Source organism: Staurois parvus, unplaced genomic scaffold (genome assembly GCF_062004578.1).
Source record: "Staurois parvus isolate SC_StPar_1 unplaced genomic scaffold, SC_StPar_1.0 ptg000165l, whole genome shotgun sequence".
Taxonomy (NCBI): Eukaryota; Metazoa; Chordata; class Amphibia; order Anura; family Ranidae; genus Staurois; species Staurois parvus.
In genome coordinates, this window is record NW_028317961.1 from 19,947,442 (window position 1) to 19,957,500 (window position 10,059).

The following is a 10,059-nucleotide window of genomic DNA, read 5'->3' on the forward strand; positions in this document are numbered from 1 at the left end:
GGCTACTATAATAAAAAGGACAACAATGATAGCATTTACCCAAGATCACCCAAAAAAGGGACCCAATAGCAGAATTTGTTATGGCTGATGTTCTACTATAGCATAAATATCTGTTCCTTGCACACCTAGAAAAACCAATGACCCTTCTCTTTCCCATGGATACGTCCAAGATTATTTATTTATTTCAGGTACTTATATAGCGCCATCAATTTACGCATCGCTTTACACATATATATTGTACATTCACATCAGTCCCTAACCCTCAAGGGGCATACAATCTAAGGTCCCTAACTCACATTCATACATACACATACTAGGGCCAATTTGGACAGGATCCAATTAACCTACCAGCATGTCTTTGGAGAGTAGGAGGAAACCGGAGTACCTGGAGGAAACCCATGCAGGCACAGGGAGAACATGCAAACTCCAGGCAGGTGGTGCCATGGCTGGGATTCGAACCAACGAGCCTAGTACTGCCATGCTAAAACTTTTTTTTTTTTTTTTTACAGAGAAACAAATGTAATGTTCTAACCCTACAGCAAGCATAAATCCTAGACATGACTAAAACATTTTAAGACCAAATTGAGCTATGTCCCAATAATTCTAAATCACCAGAGAATATTCTCAGAATACGTCATAGACACTTAATATACTATGTGTGTGCTACTGATTTACAAACATCTAATTGGATTTAAAAATATGGGCCCAGTAAGTTGATATAACAGAACCATACAATGTTATGAAGATATAAACACATAATGGGCTTGTCTAAGGTTGCCCTTAAAAAGCATTCTCCGATAATGCCAGCGATCATGTAAAAAAATGCTGTCGTGGTATTCTAAAGACTCAAGGCTGATTAAGGTTTTACCATGACATAATTCTAAACACAAGAAACAAGGAAACACAAAGGAAAAAAAGTAGATCATTAATTATATTATATGATAATCTGGAAAAGTACCTCTGAGAACAAAAGCATATAAACTACATGAGATAGGCATTGGGTGACTTTGTTAGCTCATGATATGACTGAATGGCAAATAGCAGTCAGCAGTCTTAACCCTGTGGTTGCTGAGTGCTATTTGCCTTTCAGCCACATCATCAGCTGTGACATGATTTGCTAAGAAGTAATCTTGTTCTGTAAAACATTACTTGCCCTCCTAAGTACAAGGTGACCAGTGAGCACATACCTAGAAATCGTCATGCAAGATGATCCTTTTAAGCAAGGCTGGCAGAATCATTTTTGTCTTCCTAAAATCTGGACATGATTATCCCTTTGTCACAGCCCTCAGTTTGACTATTTAAAGATATTTCTGTTTGAAATGATTCATCAGAATTCAAAAGTGTAAACCATGCAAGTACAAAGGATTTGGCATCCCCGCCTTTTCTCAAGTTTAAAAGGACTTACTTTTTTTGTCATTAAGAGACACATAATTCAGTTATTGTGAGATACATAGGTTATACTGCCACATACAGGAGAAATTGAGCACTAGCAAACAAAAGTCATTGGCTAGCTAGGTATAATCCCTTCTACTTCCAGCATACTTCAGTTTTTTTGCCAGTGTCCTAAGAGGATGGATGTCATTTCTCTGTTGAAAAAAAGTTTATTTTCCAGCCATTTTATTGCTTTAGATAATTTTTTCCTTCAAAAAAGCTTTTATTGTTATTCTGTTGGATCTGGGGTATTCATGCAGCTATGTGCTTAGGAGCTTGAGTCTCTCAATGAACCAGAAATAGAACAGGATTTTTGTACTGCTACCATAAATGTTTTCTACTGTGTAATTTGCTTCTTAGAAATAATTAAAGGACTCAACCTTCTGTGTTTGTAATCTACTCTTAATACTGCTTTTCTACAAAACAGAAGCATTCTGGGAGGGAGAGGGGTTGCACTTGGCTATCCAATGTCTGGTTTCCAATTTCCAATTTGAACAGCAATATATCCCAAATGTCTCAGAATAACTGAATCCTGTATCCCTTAGTGAACTCCAAGAAATAGATTTTATGGTAAGTACAAAAATCCTGCTTTTTACTTTTCAATAGGTACTACAAAATATATTTCAGTACAAGTATAAAAAGTTTGAAAAAAAGAAGTTTAAAAACACCCGTTTACATCGCTAAAGCAGGTATCGACCAAAACATGTAAGCTGATGTTTTTAGACATTTTGTACTTCATCTTCTGCAATAGGTTTAAAGTGTATGTATGGCCAAAACCTTTATTTCTTTATGTTTGGATATAGTATGGAAGTAGACATGAAGATGCAACATGAAATGAAAGGAAGCAAGAGGAAATTCCATCTAAGACAGTTGTAACATTTACCCTCATCTGTTGTTCTGTTGAAAACTCAAAAATGTTGGATCTCCCCTCACTTTCTGGTGGATCTCCCAAATGGAGACACAAACAATAAAAACGAGGGAAGAGAAGCCATGTGGCCTAGGACTTGGGAAGGACATTATAGGAAACTTACAAAGTGAGCAGCACCACAGCACCCCCACCTGTCTAATTAAGAGTACTTTAATGCTATTATAGCCTGAATTTGAGCTATCTTTTATTATGCACCTTTCTACCACTGTTTAGGAATTAGGCCCAGACTGGCCATAGGGTGCACCGGGCATTTGCCTAGTGGGCCAGTACCACATGCATACCTCTCAACTGCTCTGTTTTCGTGATTCAGTGTCAGTATTGCAGCCAGCATCTCACTGCTGGCTGCTTGTCACCGTAACCCACTGACTGGACTAACTGGACTGAAGCTACCTCCTTCTCCTCCTCCCCAGCTCTGTTTTCCTGTACACAGACAGGAGGAAGAGCCAGGAAGGAGTAACGCCATTCTGCTTCTGCTGCAATGATTGGAAGTCTGCAGTGGGTGTAACAGATACTTGCAGGGGAGGGGGGACACAGTGACCGGGAAGGGGGATGGAGGGGGTAGGTAACAAGGTCTAAAAGGATACGTTTTGGAGGGGCACTTTGGCAGGGGAGAGAACATGTGCTGGATGGGGGGGGATTGAATTTGAATTCCCCCACCCCACCTTCTAGCTCAAGTCTGCTCCCTTCCCAAAGCCTCCCCTCCCCAGTACGTATCTGACCACCCAGCACAAGTCGGTTTCCCTCCTAAAATGCACCCCCAGTACGTATCTTACTCTCCCAGCACAAGTCCATTCCCCCCCGTACATATCTGACCCCCCAGCACAAGTTCGCTCTCCTCCCAAAGTGTCCTCCCAATATGTATCTGACCCCCCCAGCACAAGCCTGCTCCCCTGCCAAATTGCCCCCCAATACGCATTTAACCCCCCACAAGTCCTCTCCCGTCTGAAAGCGCCCCCCCCCCCCCCCCCAGTACACATCTAACTCCCCCAGAAAAAGTCTGCTCCCCTCAGTACATATTTGATGCCCCCAGCACAATTCTGTGTCTCTCCCAAAGTGCCCCCCAGTACGTATCTGACCCCCCCAGCACAAGTCTACTCCCTTCCCAAAGTTCCCCCCCAAGCACATATTTGCCCCCCCGCCCCACCTTCTAGCACAAGTTCTATCTCCTACTAAAGCACCCCTCAGTACAAATCTGACCCCTCCACCCTCCCTGCACAAGTCCAGTCCCCTCCCATTGCACCCTCCAGTATATATGCCCCCCAAGCACATATGTGCCCCTTCACCTTCTAGCACAAGTCCACTCCCCTCCCAAAGCATCCCCCCAGCACTTATCTGATCCCCTCTTCTGCTCCATCTTCTAGCAGAAGTCCTCTACCCTCCCAAAGTGAACCCCCCAGCACATATCCAAAGCCTGGGTTTTGTTTAACTATGTCCCTGATGCCCCCCCAACTGTAAAACTTGGGCACACCTACCTTTTGCCTCGGCATGTATGGTGCACCTCAGGCCTTTACCCCTGTCAAGTGTCCCTCATTCTCAAGTTTGCAAGTTGGGAAGTCTGTGCATGTCCGAACAAGAGCTGGCTAATGTGACAGAGAGCTCCAGAGGGTGAGAACCATAACATAAATTTTTTAATTATATTGCACATATCATGCACCTGGCTCTCACCTGCGGGTCTCTGTCTGCCGCAAGCCATGTTGCCCTCTAGGGAGTAACACCAACCACGCAGGACGCTGAGCCCTCCCTGACTGGTCCTCCCTTCGGCCTCAGTGGTAGCTGCCTGTAAAAACCTTTGTGCGTAGCCAGATTCGGTTTTCTACTTTCATATTGTGAATGGGCTGCTCAATCTAAAATTCCCAGGCCTATTTCATGTGTGTATTGAGTTAGCAGTGTGCCCAGAGTTTCTCTTTAGCAAAGAATGTAGAAAACCGCTGTCATGACTTTCATTTACAATTTTCATCTTCATTTCACACACACACATAGGTTAAACTGGATGGACCTGTGCCTTTTTTTAACCTTAAAAAATATGTAACTATGGGCACTGAGGGGTGGTAAGATGGCTGCGGTTCTGACAAAGAATTTAGCTGAACTAACATACTCAAGGTCTGCTGGCAGTTTCTGTACTGCAAATGTACTCAGTATAGATATGTTTGCTAACAGTTTCACATAATATGACAATCTTAAAGTTCTCAGGTGTGTTTTATATTTATAACCAAGATAGATAACGTTATATATTTGAAAACACAAACCTCTTTCCACTGGGTCATAGAAATATCCATTGTCCCTTAGGCTGCTAAATACAGATGGAATAAGGTCAGCCAGGTACTGCTGTGCAAAAGCCCTTGCCGCCACCTTCTCTGCCGTCTCCTTTTCTTTCAAAAGCATTTCCCTTTGTTGATGCTTGCGCCCTTCCTAAACAGAAAATGAGTGTGTAATCTTAAACTACATATTTAAATTTTGTGTCCATTGCAGTGAACGCATTCCCAGATCGTCACTTTGAAATAACAGAACCCCTAAATATAAAGCTTGTATACCTTTTCTTCCCTGTGTCTTCTCTCCTGTTCTTCGAGACGCTGTGCCTCAGAAAGTTCGGCATTGCGCAGCTCCTCAAAGGCACGCTGTTGTGCTCTTAAGTTGGCAAGTTCCTCTTCTTCCATTACCTCCAGTAAAGCCTGCTCAATTGTTTTACCAATCAACACCTCCAGCACTGGTTTAACCTCCAGATCAAAGTCAAAAAGCTATAAAAGGAGATTAGCAAAGGTTACTGGTAACAATTTTGGTTATTTTTTTTGCCTATATAATTTTGTTGTGGAATAAACTTTGTTAGCCATAGAGAATCATCTTTATATAATACCAGTACTTGGTGGCATCTTGTAATATTGGAGGATGTTTATCTACTTCAAGACTTCCTAAGTGGGAAAATACACCATGGTTTTGAAGAGGTATACTGGGGTTATGGCTGCAGCTAGATGCCACAACCCCAATATTAAAATTTTCCTAAGCTGCTGCTCCTTCTCCTAAAACTGATCAGAGCAGCCGATTACCTTCTAGATCACTTTTAAGCAATGGGAGGGGTCCCTCCTCCCCTCCGCAGCTTTCCGGGTTTTCTTGGGCTTACCTAGCTAATTGGAAAGCCCAGGAACCAATCTGGTGGTTGCAGCGGTTGGCCATAGAGTATAGCAGAGGAAAGATTACCTCCGTTCATCTCTATGACCTAGAAGGCCGAGAGCAATGTCATTAAATCACTTACGGTTTATGGCCAATTTAAACAAAGCCATTTTCTTGGAAAGCTTTAGATCAAGGTTTTTTTTAATCTGATGCTTTCCATTGTAGAGGAGAGATGTGGGGTCTTATTGACTCCAGACCTCTCCATAAGGAGGACCTGTCATGCTTTTTTGTTATTACAAGGGATGTTTACATTTCTTGTGATAGCAATAAAAGTGATCAAAAACCCAAGAACCAGAGAAGAGGAGGATCGGCACACTGCTCTGTGCAAAACAATTGCACAGAGCAGGTAAGTATAACCTGTTTTATTTTTAAAAAATACAAAATATGCCTTTAAAATCACTTTAAGCACCATCATCTGAGTTATATGTTCATTTCAATGCAGGATATTCCAACAGCAAAATCACAGACAAAAAATATTAACAATTCCTGGCATTGCCCAAGAAAGAGAACTTTTGCTAAATTCTCTGTTTTGCATTGTAGTAGAATTTTCTGTACTTAATCTAATCTCTCATACGCTTGAGTAAAATGTGAGAAAGGCAATAGGTTTGTTTGGATATCTCATCACTGAAACGTCTGAGAAAAAAAAAAAGCATGGGTGATCCAACCGAGCAGCATCCAGGAAAATTGCACTTAAGATCAATTAAAATTGATAAATCTTTCATCAGGTTACACATTTCAGCACTATGAAATGAGACAAGTTTTCTAAACAGATAATTACTTCTCCTTCCAAGATCTGAGTGGCAATATCAACTCCTGTCTTTGCCGGAATAAACAGAGGTGTAGGTGGTCTGTCCAAAAAGGCATCTGTCTGGCATTCCATATCTTTCTCTTCAACACGGTCACTCAGCTCTTCCAGGTAAAGCTCTATTTAGGATTGTAACAAAGATTATATGACAAGATTGAAGGTAAACAGCAAAAATAGATAACCTTAAAAGGGAATCTGTACTTAAACTATGGTGGCCACCATTGATGACCTTTTCACTTCATTGTTGTTCCAGGTCAGTTAATAAAAAAAAAGTATTGAGTTCAGAGGATCAGCATGCAACCAGACAACTAGCATTTTCTGAAGCAAGGCACTAACAACCCATGAATGTTTTTTAGAACTACACTCACTGACATTTTTTCATTTAATCCCTTTCCATCTTTTAAACCTTAAATTATTAACAATAATCTTACATGAAATTACATTTTAATGGACATATTTCTCTTACCTGTCTGCACATCAATGTGCTTCCTGCCCTCCACTGGCTCCGGAGTCCTGGGTCTCAATAGTTCTTTGGCACGTTTCTTTGCCAGTGCTCTCCTGTGTGCTTCCTGTGCTCTCTGGATTTCCACTGGATCTGGCTGAGCTGCCTAGAGGTAAATCAGCAATTTTTTGTTTTTTGTACTAAATCTTATTACATTCGCACTTGTTTGTCAAGTTGTATTCCAAAGAAAGTTAAGGTGACCATAGACAAGCAAAGGTGGTCAATAGTATAAGTATGATCTGACTGCTCCGAGGCATGTCTATCAGCTAACCCCTAAAGTTTGTTCTCCTGGCCTGCCAATCTGGGTGGAATAGTCACCATCACTTAATCTCATGCGTTTGATCAACATTACATACACCCAACGTTGCTACAAGGCAGGATGGATCCATGCTTTCATGTTGTTTACACCATATTCTGAACCTACCATCTGAATGTCGCAGCAACCAGTCTGCCCAGTCTCCTCTGACAACAAGGCATTTCATCCACACAGCTGCCTCTCACTGGATATTTCCTCTTTTTCAGACCATTCTCTAAACCCTAGAGATGGTTGTGCATGAAAATCCCAGTAGATTAGCAGTTTTTAAAATACTCAACCCATCTGGCACGAACAACCATGATAAGTTCAAAGTCATTTAAATCCCCTTTCTTCCCTATGCTGATGCTCAGTTTTAACCTCAGCAAGTCGTCTTCACCACGTGCACATGCTTTAATAAATTGAGTTGCTATCATGTGATTGGCTGATTAGAAATTTGTGTTACCAAGCAGTTGAATAGGTTTACCACATAAAGTGGTCGGTGAATGTATATCATATTCAGAACACCTGGTCGGTGAATGTATATCATATTCATAACACCTGTCTTGACAATACTGTAAGTAGGTTATCCACACACACAGCTGTATACCAGTCATGTGAGCATATGGCAATGTATATTAAAATATACATTGATCAGTATAAACAGGAGAATTAGAAACCCTTATAAAATGTTAGTGTTACATTAAGATCAAGCCAGGATTGCATAGACAGAAATGAGAACAGTAACATTTTCCCAGGTTTGAGATTGCTAAAACTGGAACTGCCATGAGACTAGTCAACATTAGTGTTTGATATGTATTCAATATGTATTTCATCCAAAGTGTCCAATATAATTTATGGGACCTGGGGATTACTATGGCAAGGAAATTTTTTTCAAATATTTTTATTTATTCATCTCTTTCAATTGTTTTTGTTTTAATTTTTTTTCGGTTACCAATGTTGTCAGAGGCCCTCGTTTGTAAACATGACATAAAGCATTGTGTTTCAGCATGAAGCTAAGAGCTGATTCACAGATGTGCGGTGAGGATTGAAGCTCAGGTTTCACAGCTAATTGAAACAGTAGATGTTCACAGGTTCATGTCAGGTTTACATCAGGTTCAGAACAGGATTAGCTCAGGATCTTTTCCTGTTCACACATATGCGTTTTTGAAATGGTTCCCATATAAGTCAATAGCCTGTAATCCGCACCTGACTTGGACCGCACTGCTCAGAAATCGGACACGACTCTTTAAAACCGCACTGAATCTGCATCACCAGTGCACCAGACATATGTGAACAGGCACCATAGGAAGCAATGCTTTTCACATGTAATGCTGATTGGATGTGGTTCAAACCGTATCCAATCTGCTTATATGTGAACAGCACTAAGGAACACTCTCATAGGGTACTCTGTAGTAGGATAAGCAGTGGAGTTGATGAATTCAGTTCCTTAGCTTAGTACTAGATGCAGCTAGGATTCAAAGCTATGAGCTGCTAAGACTAGGAAAGTGTTTGACACCATCACTGGGAAAAAAATAAACATATTCGCAGAGCCATTTTAAAACTGCAAACTAAATCCTAAATGTAGTTTATAGTTCTAGTTTAAATTGTTCACAGGAATAAATAAAAAAGTAGATGTACTGTATTTCAAAGCTCATGGTTAGTAGAACAAGCTTTGATGAATAACGAGCACAAAATGAGCAGGTGAAAACAGCGTATTGCTATAAATTTATCTGTCTGGAATACACATAGCTGACATAGTGATGAGTGTCCTGTCTTACACTTTATTGGTTCATTTATGGCACATTCTTTGGTGGTGGTTTTGGAATGTGCAGGGAGAAAATGGCCAGGTCAGCAAACATTAGGTGAACTTTTACACAACTCCTGGTTCTAATGCCTGGAACTCATGGGGAATTTTGTACCGTTCAACCCAGCGTGCTGAACGGAAAAAAGCTGAGAGGTCCCCATACTAACTAAGCAATGTTAGTGCAGCAATCTCCCCTGCTAATCTACTGTATGCTGACAGGGGAAGCGATGATCGGATGCTGGTTTTCCAGTATGCCTGTCTGAGAAGTCGATTTTATCTCGATTTCTGTTGGACAGGCTATTGTACACACAGGCCGAATGTCAGTCGACATCCGTTGAACCAGCCGATACTGTTCAATATTTGTCCTGTGTGTACTAGTCTTAAGGCTGAACAGTAAGTACAAGCTACAAGGAATATGCTTTCAAAAACTGGAACTGAATCACAGGAATATACAACCAGCAAAGGACAAATCAGGTTAGTAGCGCTGAAAATGTCCATGAGAATGTCATACCACATATAAATATCAGAAGAAATTAAAAGAGATGAGGAAAATTCTTTGCTTTCCTTACCAGGGGTAGTACATGCTGTGCATATGTGTTACCACGCACCACTCTTCTATCATACATAATATTTCCATAATGATATGTCTCTTCAGTCCTGAAAAGCAATATGTTCACAAATTCACAATGTATATGTTCATAAGAACATTATAAAAACATTTCCAAGATCTGGCTGAAGATTTCAGAAAGTAGATATATATGCATATATGATTCGACCCTGCTAGTGTCGAGGGATCTTCATTCCATATTCGGCCTCACAGAAAGGACTTAATACAGCATATTTGACCTCAAGGATGTGCACTACCTTGACAAACTGCCATAAAATGAAAGGGTTAGTATTGCATACAGGTCATATGACAGTAGGCCATCATAGAATGGGTTCTGCATTTGCCAGTAGTTGCTGAAAATTGAATAATGACATATGGAAGAGCTGAGGTCATTTTACTAGTCAGAATGATTATATAAAGACAGACATCTAAGTTATTTCACACTGTATTCCTGTGCATGCCTTCCCATTGCTGTCAAAGCAAGGACATCATTTTGTTGTTTCATAAAACTCAGTTTATTTT

At 40.7% G+C, this 10,059-nt stretch overlaps 1 protein-coding gene across 1 annotated transcript in view; it reads right to left on the bottom strand.

Moving 5' to 3' along the window:
• RSPH3 (radial spoke head 3) overlaps positions 1–10,059 on the bottom strand; it is an 85,157-nt gene that overhangs the window by 31,418 nt on the left and 43,680 nt on the right. Inside the window, exons 3-7 of the mRNA XM_089676288.1 lie at positions 9,500–9,587; positions 6,796–6,937; positions 6,303–6,448; positions 4,891–5,094; positions 4,606–4,768 (exon numbers count right to left, since the gene is read on the bottom strand). Coding sequence (XP_089532414.1) covers positions 4,606–4,768; positions 4,891–5,094; positions 6,303–6,448; positions 6,796–6,937; positions 9,500–9,587 — 743 coding nt within the window. The remainder of the gene's footprint in view (positions 1–4,605; positions 4,769–4,890; positions 5,095–6,302; positions 6,449–6,795; positions 6,938–9,499; positions 9,588–10,059) is intronic.